The following is a 13,066-nucleotide window of genomic DNA, read 5'->3' on the forward strand; positions in this document are numbered from 1 at the left end:
GTCGAAAAGAACAGAAACACATATGTAAACCAAACTCACACACACACATATAACGATGATTCGGAAAGGGTTCAAACGATCCTTTGACGAGGGATAATCTGATATGTGTTAATCCGTTTGCCGTATTGATCGAAGGCTCGTGAATGTTTAAAACGGTACAAACAGGTAGGGATTCATGAGACGTTGATTGGATAACGGTGACGCGTTGATAAGGATAATTTTCCGAGAGGCGATAAAAAGGTTGAGTTGTTCTTGTCTGGTAGTAGGCAAATCATTTCAACGTTGAACTACCAAAAGTAAGCAGAATCAATGAACAATACGTTCATTAAAAGCTACCACTCTAATTCGCAAACAAATTGGTCCATTTTTGTGAATCAATTTCGCTGTTGACCACTCACGAATAGGTTCTAATTTGTGTTTCCTACTTAACATAATGTAAGACGACCATTTCGAAACACTTTCATCCCTTTCCGTAGGATTTTATGCCCTTTTCCACGAATTCAACTTCCTGTAGGCGAAATGGCAATGGCATCCAGTGACAAATGTCCGCCAGTGGGCGAAGGCATATTGTGCAGAACATTCATCGCAACTCCCGCCCCAAGCCTGAAAGTGTTGGCCACCGTAATGAGGGCGTACGGAAGCGTTCGCCCCGAATCCATTTGCTGATGAAGCAACCATTTTAAGCTAATTAACTCAACGAACGAACTGCTCCAAACGGTGAGCACGTACGCTACTGCGTGTACCCACTGCCCACTCCCGCGGCATCTTGGCAGAGTTCCGGCAGGCTGCCGGAACTGCTGTAACGCCGGAACCGATGCGGTGTTTCTGGTAGCGTTTCCCGGAAAAAACGTGCCCTGCGTTTGCCGTGCGCTCGGGTGTCGAATTTCGGTGTTATTTTTCGCGAACCTTTTGCACATTTGTTGCTTCATTACTGGGTCGTTCGGAGAGGTTGTGCGTTGTTTTTTTTTATCATAGCATGTTGTTTTTGGGCACCGCCAAGGAGGATGTTGCTTGCTGAGAGAGCTGCTTCCGTTTCGACCCCGACGGGGCTTTCGACAACAACCAAATCCGTTGAGCAAAGCCACGAATTCAAGGCTAGTGCGGAAGATTTCGGCGCTGGTGATAAATGGAATAATCACTGCCATTTATCTTCGTTTCATGCTGTTCTAGGAATGGGAAGCATTCCATCCTGATAGTCCTTCTAGACGCACAGCAAAGGGTACGTTCTATTGAGGTTGAGGTTCAGGACCTTATCATGCAATGATGCGTAAAGATTCGTGGGCGAATTTGCACAAATCACTGCCACAAAAGACGAACGAGCCTTCGCCGAAGTGTACAACCTGGTGAGTAGTTTTTGTGTGTAGGAGAGACAGAAAGAGTAAGAGCAGGAGAGCAGCTCTGATAAGCTGAGTAACGAATTAATCATGTTAATCATTCTGACCGCTGAGTGTTTGGTGGAGTGCGCACAAAAAGGCTCCACACCTGCCATCATACGACGCGCGCTTGACTAATTACTGATGTGCATGATTACGTCAAGCAATCAAGCCGTTCGGTAGGAGCCATCAGCTAGAAGCATTCATAAATCAAACTTTTTGCTTTTGCTTTTTGTGAGGAGATGGTCCTAATCGCAACAAAAAAGTGTACAACTTTAATTTAATAAAAAGGTTAAGCAAAGATTGTCGCAAAAGGGGAAAAACAAGCCTTCGGGGTTGGTAAAAAGCCCTTGTCAACCATCTGTGTTTGGCTGGTACAACTAATGAGATTTTGATCGAAAATATTTCACCAACTGGTAGCAAAAAGCTGGCAGCTTGAATGCTCGAAATGCTCCAGTTGCTCCACTACGGCGCAAGAGTTGCGCGGGGGTTTCCGGTTTTGCACGTGCTGTGCGCTCCCGGAAACTCCCTGCGGCGAACGAGGCACGAAAAAAGTCGTCGTGCAAGCGCAAAGTAAACTTTTTCCCTCACCCCAAAATGGCAGTGACAATGCCAGTGGTTCGCTCTTGCTTGTGTGCCAAGTGTGTGTGTGTGTGAGTACGCTTTTGCATGTCCGCACTGCAGCGTACTGTCTGAGCGGCGTGCTGAACTGCTGAGCACGTGTGTTCCGGCGCTACGCTTACTGGAGGAAGTACGGATGATGTATGACAGATGACAAGTGTGCACACCAGTTACTGGCTACAAGAAGCTGGTTGGTTTTCCTTCTTTAACTAAAGTTTGTTTTTGGGAAGGGTGGTGAGGGTTGAAATTCGCCCCGTTCAAGAGAGAGCATGGATCAAGCTTGTTAAGCGAGGGGGAACCTTTGAAAAATCCGGCTCGAAGGACCAAACGTTGAGATGCTACAATTGCTTCAAAGCGTTCGTACACTCACACTGGTAACAGATGCTGCTTTTTTCTTCCCATACCTTTGAACAAACCCAATCAGTGTTTAAATATTGATTCACACAGATTGACCTTGAGGTGAGGTTACATTGGTTTGCTGGCGAATGAAAAGGCTCTTCCTAAAAATACTGTGTATCCTTCAGTCAGCTCCAGTGTACAGAATCGTGTGCCAACTGTGTTGGGCTGTCTCGGCCTCGGCCTCGGTCTTATTGCTGTTGTGGTCGTAAAAAGAAATAAATCCAGACGGGCTAGCCATACCATTGCTAGGCTCAATCAAAAACCGAGCCATGGTATGTGCACGGGCAAATACAATGAACGTCGTCTGCACGGTGAGACACAAGCGAGCAACTCCCCACGTGAACCTTCAAGAGGACCGTGTCGGCGTCCAGTGTTGTGGGGGGGAAATTGTATTTACACAGTGCCTTTTTGTTTGGGAAGCGAAGGAGAGGCACCGATGTGTGTCAACCACCGTCGTTGTTCACTTGGTTGCCTTTCCTATTAACAGCAGAGAAAGGGCTAACCGGCGTGGAGATACTGTTCCATTTGACCCTTTCCAAACCGTCTGGTGTTATTTTTGATCATTTCTATACCGCAACACAAAGGGCTGTGTGTGTGTGTCTGTGTGTGTGGGTTTTATTTTTACCCTGCAAAGAATGTGCGACCCATTCTCCGGCAGGGCAGTGGAAACATTATTTTTGCTCTCAGAAAACAATAGCCCGTTCCCTTTCATTGTAGCAGCAGCAGCAGAGAGTGTCGTTTTTGTTTGAAGTGATTTTATTTATCACTTCCGTTTGACACGTTTCGGTCCCACCCGGAGGGGTGGGAGGTGGTAGGGCCCACACAGACGCGATCGAAGGAGGTCGTGCCCGATGTCACCCTTGTAGCAAGCACAGTACAGTGCTGTTGCTGTACACGTCCTCGTACCACAATGGTGAGACTCGCTTGCAAACGGAAGGAAACGACACGGAGTCAACTGTCATGTTAATTATTTACACCCGAGGCACATGGCCACTAGGGGCATTTGGCCGGCTTTCTTGCACGGACCCAAAGAAGGGATGAGGAAACGCGTTTCTGCAGTTCAATCGTAGCCGAGCGGTACCGATCGGAAGGACAATAATGGTTCGAGCTTTTGTTCGTGAGGCGCTGCGACTTCACGGACCAGTGGCTAATTCCGATGGATGGTTCGGTGCAGAGACAAATCTCACGGGACACACCATTTGCCGCACTTTGTCGGATCGTTGTAGGAGGAGCGATGTTTGTGCGTCCGGTGTAGCAGCAATCATTTCCTTTCGCAAGTTCGCATTTACCAAAATTGGAATGTGGAACTGAGTGGTGGATAGATGGTTGGTAGTAGTTGGAAGTGGGTTGCTTTGGAAGGCGGAGTGAAAGTTTTGGAACAATTATCGAGAACAGACGGTACCCAGCGGTGGTGTCGAAGTGGCCGTCCGATGGTTGCGCATTGCTGGTGTTTTGGTGCTGGGTGGATTAATGCAGTGGAACCCCCGATTTCCCAAGATATTCTCGAAGGGATAATTGGACTTGGCAGGTTGGCAAATCGTTGTTCGGGAGGGATGGTGTGCGAAAATGTAAATTAATTTATTGAAACACAAAATACGATTACAGAAGCGTTAATTTGACGCCGCTAAATAATAGAAATTATGTGCCATTTGGGCTTAAAATGAAAGCTAGTTCATTGATTTTATACCAATTATGCTTCAATATTATCGATACCGTATGCCACTTACTGTCAAGTCTTATAGAACCACTTATAGCAATTCAAATATGACCATCGTTAAGGGGTAAATTACCTTCCTTCACTTGTCAAAGCTGATTACCTATTGAATTACTATTCCAATTCTTCTTTGTACAGAACGAAAGGTTTCAGAACAAAGCTTTCCTAGCCAAATGCAGCAAACAAAGAAACCTCTCCCGGGTGGGAAACGGAAATGAAAGACATCGAATCAAACGAAAGCACAAACAAGCTCTAGCTGAATTGAATGAATAATCGAAAAATGAAGGAGTGTAAATATTAACTTGATTGAAGCGACGCGCTTGAAGCAAAGGAGAGAAGACATTAAAAAACAGCTTCTGCTGTTGAGGTCTGAAAAAATAGCATGTTCCCCTCTGGTGGTTGAAAATTGAAACGAGCAAAACTAATTGACAGAACGGCTGAAAGCTGCAGACATCTATCGAAGCCGAAAAAGGGGGCGGGTAGGATAAAAAATCGTAGCGTTTTTGCTGGACGATAACGCGGACGAAGAGGAAATGTGGTAAAAAAAGGCGAATGGAAGTTTCGCTTCGCCCGGGGGGTTGATGTGGCTTTTATTTTTCCTTTTATCGATGGTTATCGATAGCGTGAAGGTGGTTAATAAAGCGTTGAATGGATTTCTTGGAAAAGCACAAGGCAACATGAATGGCTGCACAAAGAATCCTCTAGTGGAGGGAGTTTTTAAGGGTTGTGAGTTGAACTGGAGGGTTTGTGTTAATGATGGCGATCGTTTTTTTTTCTTTAAGGCACTGGAAAAAAGAAACATTAGTCTAAAGCGGAAGCACGAATCATTAGGAGTCTAGAAAAGTTGGTGTGAAAATGAGCAATGTGTGTGATGTTTTACACGATCGTTTGAACACGCACTTAAGCCACTAAAACTAAAGCTGGCGTGTCGAAAAGCGTGTCTATCTTTTTATGTTTTTTGTAGATGCTAAATGGTCTCTCACACACGCACTTTAATTTGCGCGAAAGAACGTGTTAATTGCTTTCCGTTGACTTGCTCGTCCGGGCGTTTGTATTTTCGGTGTGTAAAAGATCGCGTGAGTAGCGTGTGTTACATGGGCCCGTGCGGTCTTAGCAACCCACGGGAGACCCGTTCTGCTTCTGCTAGGCTTGCTAGTGGCATCTAGTGAACCTATCCGCGACGTCTGCACCGAACGCCCTGTTGCTATGGGCGCCTGTTGCGGTAGTAGTGGCGTACAGCGGTTTTGGGAGGCTAAAAAGGTGACAGCGCGCACCAAATGGCAATGGCACTCGTCGACGGAACAAAGCATAAAAAAAACTTACCAATTTTCGGGCCCAGATCCTTCGTCTTCACCTGGTTCATGCGGCGTGCCATCGGGCCAGAGCCGGGCATACCGATGCCACCTCCTTGACCTAGTCCGGCACGCGGGAAGCGTGAAGCGTTTATGTTTGTGGAGCAATTGCAAGCGCAGCAGTTGATGCGCAGCAGCAGCAAGAGCGACAAAGCAAGGCGAAGGGTGTGTGTAAGAGCGATAAAGCAAAACGGGGACGAAAGACAGAGAGACAATTTTTGTAACGGCATCTAAACACACACATTAGCGGTTAAGGTTGGGAAACTTACCGGCTGTGCGGGGTTGCCGTGGTTGCTCCACCGGCAGCACACGCCTTCGCTTCTTGGGCAGCTTGGCGCGGGCCTGCGTGTGCGAGTAGTACATCGCAAAGTTACTCACGATGACGGGCACGGGCAGGGCGATCGTCAGCACACCGGCCAGCGCACACAGTGCACCGACAAACATGCCGATGTACGTCTTCGGTGCCATATCACCGTACCCGACCGTGGTCATCGTGACCAGTGCCCACCACAGCCCGAGCGGGATGCTGTTGAAGTCGTTGTGTGGATTCGCCTGGATCCGCTCGGCATAGTACACCAGGCTGGCGAAGATCACGATGCCGAGCACGAGGAAAAACACCAGCAGCGTTAGCTCCTTGGCGGACGCACGAAACGTCTGGATCAGGATCTTGAGGCCGGACGAGTGGCGCGTCAGCTTGAACAGCCGCATGATGCGTATGATGGAGAAGAACTCGAGGATGTCCGCATTCTCCAGATGGGAGGCGAACCGCTGCAGCACCAGATCCACGTAGAAGCTGAGCGTCGCGATGTAGTCGATGATATTTACAGATGACGTGACAAACTCGCACTTGTTCGGCGAGGAGATAAAGCGTACCTGTGTGGTGGGTGCACATGTGTGTTTGTGTGTGTGGGGGATAAAAAGAACATTAAAGCAAGTATTATTTTTTGCTGTTTACTGAAAGCAGACAAGGTCCTCTCTCGAGGACCCGCTAACGATTCCCAAGTCCTGCTGAGGCGTTTTATTCCCTTTTTCCAAGCAATTTATGGTACGGTCTCACTCAGCGTGCGGTCCAACCGACGACACAGTGGTTTCTGTTGCGCCACCCGCTGTGAGCTTTACACTGCACTCGAACCCTTGGTGCTCGGTGCACCTCAACCTCAGCAAAGTCCGCTACTTTGTGGCTCGCCCTTACTACACACACTTACACTAGCAACTCTCGGCTCGTGCGACTCATTTACCACTAGCACGGTGAATGGATTCCACTGAAAAATGCCATCCAACCATTGTCAACAAGTGACAAGTTGTTACAGAGTGTCATTGTTCCAGCCGTTCGTCCCACTCGGGAACTGGGTAGCATGGTGTTTGTATGGTGTGTGCGAAATTACATTACACTTTCTTCTTTCCTTTCGTCCACCTTCCAGCAGCCGGCGTGAGTAATGGTGCAACATACCACTCGGGCTCCGGGAAAATCTCTCTTTATTGCCTTCATCCATTGTCTTAAGGATTTGCGGTGTTCTGGCAGGAGAGTAAACTTTAGCTTTGCAGCCATTTTGCTTCCCGTGCTTCGTGGTGGGATGATCTGGCGGATTTCTTTCAATCCCGTCTTTTACTTGCGGTTTGTCGCAGTGTTTGCCTCATGCTGCCCGAAGTGGCTTAGAACACACAATTTAATGGCTCATTGCAGCGAGGACAGACGCTAGACGGCATTAGTCAACGGTGGAAGAAAGCGAGCCTTTTTTCCCTTTGATTTTTCTTATTAAACTTTCCCAAATCGGTTTTCTCTAACACATCCCCCGCACGAAGAATTTCCAATTCAACTTTACCAACCCCAAAAAAGCTGCAAACTCACGACGCATTCCCCCCGAGGTTGCTACTTACCAAAATTTCGAACGTGAACCACGCATTGCAGACACACTCGATGTAGAAGAACGCGACGTGAGCGTTCGTTTGCGTCTTGTCCAGCACCCAGGCCGTGCTGCCGTTCGCCGTCTTGACCGTGATGTTGCGTATGACCGGCACCCGCATGTCCGGGTGCGTCTTCAGGCAGAAGGACAGGATGGAGACGCAGATGAAAAACACCGATATCACACCGATTATCTGCGGGGGAGTGAGGGATGGGGAAGTTAGGAGAACGAACGTGTGCGTAAGGCGTCACTGGATGGCGTTAATCACCCCGGCCGGCATACGTACCTTGGCAGCGTTGGAGCTGTACGGTTCATCGAACAGCGACCACATTTGCGGTTTCATGTGCTGCCACCAGGAAACCGTACCCTTTAGATAATCGTCCTCGTAACCGAATTTCCTAGCTAGCTCCTCCTCCGTCGGTTTCTCCGTATCGAGATCGAGCCGTTCCAGCACGGCGAGCGTTTCCTGCGTATCACGATGCTGCGGAAGGATGGGCAAAGAAAAAAAAACAAGAACACATCATGTAGAAGGTGGCTAGTATGCGATTGTGTGCGAGTGAGAGTGTGTTGCGAAGTGGTAGAATGGAATTAATTATGCATCGATTTCGGGTAAACAAACTTAGGCTCGAGCCTTTGGGGAGTTCGCTCTTCACACTGCAGCGGCTCTCATGCGCACGGTCGAATCGATACGAGACGATGATGGTGTTGTTTGGTGTTTTTTATCGTATTTTAGCAACCACACGCTTGCCCTTTTCGATAGGAAGCTGTGGTGAACTGGCTTCGAAGTTGTTGGAGTTGTTGCGCAATGATACTCTCCCGTAGGGCAGTTCGATTCGATTAGCTTGATTCGGTTTGAAGGGAGAGTCGTGTGTGTTGTTTTTTGGACTTTTCTCAGCATACCAGGCCATACCATATTGAACATTTTCATTGAGGTTAGGACTGTCATATTAGTTAAGCTTTAAGATATCAAGGGACGAAATCGAGCTTAAAACGCTCAAATAATATTACACAACGCCTAAATGTATGCAAAATGACTGCGAAATTGTCTTATTGGTCTCTTGTTAACTGCTTATTTTTAGTAATATATTTTATTATATCTCAAATTCACGAGCTCGCTTAAAAGGTTGATATAACTATCCCTATAGTTTTTCCTAATCAAAAACACACAAAAACCACAGAACGACAAAACAATGAACTGTTTCCGGATTAGATGAACAGCGGTAAGCTGCCCGGGTGCTGTGGTTTAGTCCATCGGATCATACTAGCTAAAACCCGGGTGTAGCGAGCGTGCTAACCAATGTCAAAGCTCCCAGCCCAATCCCGAGTCCCATATTCCGGGTCCATAAATTCTGCAACCACGCCCGGAGCGAATCCCCACGGGGTAAACCGACGGGCTGCCGGGTGGAAGAATATTACACGGCTCAATAAATCATTACCATAAAATGAGAGCGGAAAGCCACACCGTCAAAACCGAGGCCCCGAGCCGAGTGTGGTGGGCACGTCCCGAAACCCGCCGCACTGTGGTCTATGAAACGATTATACGGAATGTGATGACGTCGAGCCGCCAACTGGGGACGTTGTAGAGCAGGATTTAGAAGAGGTAACAAACCGAAAAAAACCCTCACTACCCAGGGTAATCATAACGAAAAGGGTAGGCAGCTGTTGGGCTTCCCAGGGATAGTAGTAGTCGTAGTAGTAGTGGCACACGAGCCCTGGTCTAGGATACGGCTCGTGCCCATACGTGGTTCGGGGTTGCGCTATTTGCGTAAATAATAAACGAGAAATGATGACGACATTGCCGGCTCATCCGAGACCGTACGTGTGGTACGTGTGGACGAACGGCAACGTGGAGGCGAAATACATTATCCTGGGCAAACAGCTTCGGACGACCGGGACGAGACTTAAGGCTCAAGTACTGGCGCCACCGGCAGGTTAGGGACGATAAACGTGGACGTTGGGCGTCGCAGCACGGATCATTTGATGCGGACATGATGCGCCCTGTGGAACCAACGGTCACATCAAACCCAAGCCAAGCCAGACCAGTCCGATGACTGCACAGCCACGGGCATGTCCGGACGAAACTGTAAATTTTTCAAAAACCCTTGCCTTCAATATGTGTATGTGTGCACACGCGTCCTGTCCCGTAGATAATACTTTGTAGGCGAGGCCCGAATGGGTCGGCCAAAAAGCCATTGCTAGCAATTCCACTGGCGCCTGCCTGAGGGATTGCAGACGGTAAACAGTTTCACTAATGGAAGATAATCATTCGGCTCGACGAGACGAGACAGGTTTAGTACTCGAGAATATCTCATGCCGTGGCGATTGAATATTCCAGAATGTTTCGACATGTGTGCATGCATAAAGGCTTTACGTTCTTCATTTAGAGTGAAGAACTATCGTTCCGTTCTTAGAAGTGCTCACTTGAAACACTGGAAGCAATCTTCTATCACCTCCTTCTATTCATAACGCTCAATATGCCATCTCGGCTCGAGCTACACGTGCCCTTAAATGTAAATATTTTCATCTGAAAGCCCCTTTCATCGCCTCAGTCTCGGTAATAACCACGAAACTGACACCAATGGGCTGGGGTGGGCACTAGCGAGGTGTGTGAGTGTGTGGTAGCATCGGTATGCCGCAGCGCGTTTTCCGATCCTCGATGATGGATTATCTATCGGCAGCGTGACAGATTGGCGGTTGCTGCTCGTTTGAAGAGAAAGGAAGCGGATGTTTGTGTTAATGTTTGTGTGTGTGTGTGTGTGTGCGCGTGTCTGTGTGTATCTAGCTCTAGTTAGATGTTTGAAGATCGTGTGGCAAGCGGTTAGGTGATACGTTTGAACGCCTACAAATTGATTGTCAAATGAATTGGGCAAACTTTGGTGTCGTTGTGGCAAAATGTGACCGAACTCGTTTGCTCAGCATCGTAATGTGATTTTAAAACGATGAGATAGGATCAGAAACCGATTGTTTTATTGAAAGTGACGAAGAAATGAACATGAAAACCGATTATGGCATAAATTAGGCATTATGCGCCTAAATATATGCAATGATAGTGTTTTATGCGTTGCTTCGGTGTATACGAGATGGCTAAAACTAAGTTATTTGGATGACAGTCAGGTTCGATCTATTGAATAGGAAACAGAACTTGTATCTCATATGAACATATCAATCATTTATTAAGTCGTTTTGTCCAACATTATTACATTCATAAACGAACGAATTTAGTAGGAAAAAAGGGCAAAACAGTTCGAGGGAGTTACTTTGCCAATAAATGCGTCTAAAGCACAAGTTTACACATAGAAAGGGAAAATTTACATTCCAATAAGCGATGGAGCGGCACATTCCTAGTACTAACGATATTCACATAAAAAGGAATCGGAAACATACTTTCTCCTGGCAGCATCTGGCTGGACGGTTGCAAGTTTTCAAATCTTTTTGCCAAACTTTATCGCAGCAGAAAAAGTAAGGAAAATTTGTAAAGCATTCTAGAGGACAGGAAGCTCTCGTACACACATACACTCACCAAACAATAGTCATATCTACACAACCGTTACGCTGGGAGACGAATGAATGGGTTGAAAAGTTTCTGGGAAAATTGAAAATACTTTCCACCCGGCAAAGCGTTCCCGTGCAGCATCTATTTCGCTTCCCAACTGGAGAAAGGCTGCACCGAAAGGCTGATAATCGGAAGCACCTTAAAGAGCCCGAAGGGGGCTGCGTTGTTTCGCTAGTTTCGTTTGGCTTCTTCCCCAGGGGGCGAGCACGTCGCTAGCATTAACATTCACGCAAGCATAAATTCTTGAGCGAAAAAGTTTTGATTCGTTTGTTTGAATTCCACGCTGGGTGCGGGGTGATAAAAGGGGCTTTAGCTTTTTAGGGCGAAAGGATTTCTTGTGCAAGCAAGTTATGCTTCTGGGCGGGAGGATTGCCAAGAGAAAGAGAGATAGGATTACGACAGAGGAGAGTGCAATACCGAAGCAGACAGTTCCCCTTTGCGAAGAAGCCAAATCATATTTGAGCAGCAAACTTTGCTCGCTAGATCATTGCTCGCTGCCAGCAGAGTGATAGTGTGCATTATACACTATAATCATTTACTTATCGAGCCCGAGAGGGGCATCTTGGGGTAGTTTAGAACTGTGTGCTGTACTCTCAGCGAATGAATTTAGAGTAGGGTTTAGAGTGACGCTGTTCTGCATGGAGCAATGTGTCACGTCCGAAATCGCTTGCAGTGTTGATACACTTTGCAAATTAAAGCTGAACTAAGTAAAACTAAACTTCAAAGTGGCTTCCAAGGTCATATGAAGGAAGTGCAGTACACTTTGTTCGGCAAAATGCATACTTTCAGGCGAGCAGTAGAGCTGAAGGGAGAAGTTCAAGTAGAGAATCAAAGTACAATGAATCGCCTAAAGCTATGCAATCCTCTTAGCTAATTAGTGTGATTTAACTTTGCTAATAAAATACGGTCCATTTTGAATTGGATTTAACTTTCAGCTGATTTGATACGATTTTATCTTTCCAAGGAATGCACTCGCAGCACGGGCACGAACTCGGCAATCAATAAAAAGTTTCCCGAAACATCAAAATACCGTGAGCCTTCTCTTGGATATTTATTTTTCCCTGCGAGTGCGGCCGTATCGATACCACATGATAAACGGTACCGTGGAAAAAAGCAACCGATACCCGAAAATTGTTTACCATGGCGATACAAAATCACGCCTTTTATCCTCTTATTTGCATTGGGAGCGAACCCCCCGGTTTTGGCGTGCCGTGCGATGCATGATAAAGTCTTGAAACTGCTTCATGATAAAGGCGGCACTTTGCCAGCTTCGGCACCGTTCCCGGGGTGTGAGTGTATCATCGCGAGAGTTCACCGAAAGCTACCGACCCTGGGCGTGTGTATTGTTTCGCTTTTTCTTGTGAAATGTAAATCTTGTCGTACCGAGCCAAACACTCCCGGGTACGGCTATCTTGGCTGCAGCAAAACTGGTGTTGGCTGGATATGGATCGCACCACACTGACAGTTCCCGTTGAGCTTTGATGTGTTCGTTCGAACCGGTACGGAGAGTGCGTGAATTCTCGATACTCGTCTCACAAGCATGCGATCCAATTTTCCATAGCGATTGCTAGCTTTTCGCGGTCATGTTATCCAATCGTCATCGAAATATTGCGCTCATGTTCGAGGGCGGACTCGAGCCTTTGCTCAACGCGCTAGCCCAACTGTCGACGCCGCTGACGAAGTCACACCAACACCACCGTGGGGTTGTTCTTCGATTCGAAGCGTTGAAGTTAATGTTAACAAATCACGTTCCGTAACAAGCTCCCGCTCATCAATCTTTCGCCGCTCGGTGTTAGAACGGGGTCGGCCGAACGGGGAAGGAAATATGTAAACGTATTCGTGTTGGATTTGGACCGCCTAGCTATCTAGCATCGTTGCAAACATGTATGAAAAAGGAAGGTGTTTGCCTGGAAATGAGCTTCCTGCGTGACGTTCTGGTGGTGAAACAGGCGCAACATTCTCTCTGTGTGGCAGGTGTGAATAAATCAAATTAGGGGTTTTCATTCTTCGATCGTTCGCTTAGCTGTGATTGATATCGAGCCGCAACTATTACGGGGTACGATGAGAAGCAGTTTTTTTCGAAATGACAAGAAAAAAGATTTCACATAACGCGGGGTTTAAAGCACAAACAAGAAGTGTACATTCACTTT

The 13,066-nt window shown here is 47.1% G+C and overlaps 1 protein-coding gene across 9 annotated transcripts in view; it reads right to left on the minus strand.

The window, feature by feature from the left end:
• LOC1277771 (potassium voltage-gated channel protein Shaw) overlaps positions 1-13,066 on the minus strand; it is a 56,863-nt gene that overhangs the window by 20,263 nt on the left and 23,534 nt on the right. For 8 of the 9 annotated variants that reach the window (XM_061656018.1, XM_061656019.1, XM_061656021.1 and 5 more), the window contains 4 exons: positions 7,650-7,844; positions 7,338-7,556; positions 5,729-6,332; positions 5,431-5,520 (listed from right to left, as the gene is read on the minus strand). In XM_061656018.1, coding sequence (XP_061512002.1) covers positions 5,431-5,520; positions 5,729-6,332; positions 7,338-7,556; positions 7,650-7,844 — 1,108 coding nt within the window. The remainder of the gene's footprint in view (positions 1-5,430; positions 5,521-5,728; positions 6,333-7,337; positions 7,557-7,649; positions 7,845-13,066) is intronic. The other variant, XM_061656022.1, reaches the window with a different exon arrangement.

This window comes from Anopheles gambiae, chromosome 3 (assembly GCF_943734735.2).
Source record: "Anopheles gambiae chromosome 3, idAnoGambNW_F1_1, whole genome shotgun sequence".
NCBI lineage: Eukaryota > Metazoa > Arthropoda > Insecta > Diptera > Culicidae > Anopheles > Anopheles gambiae.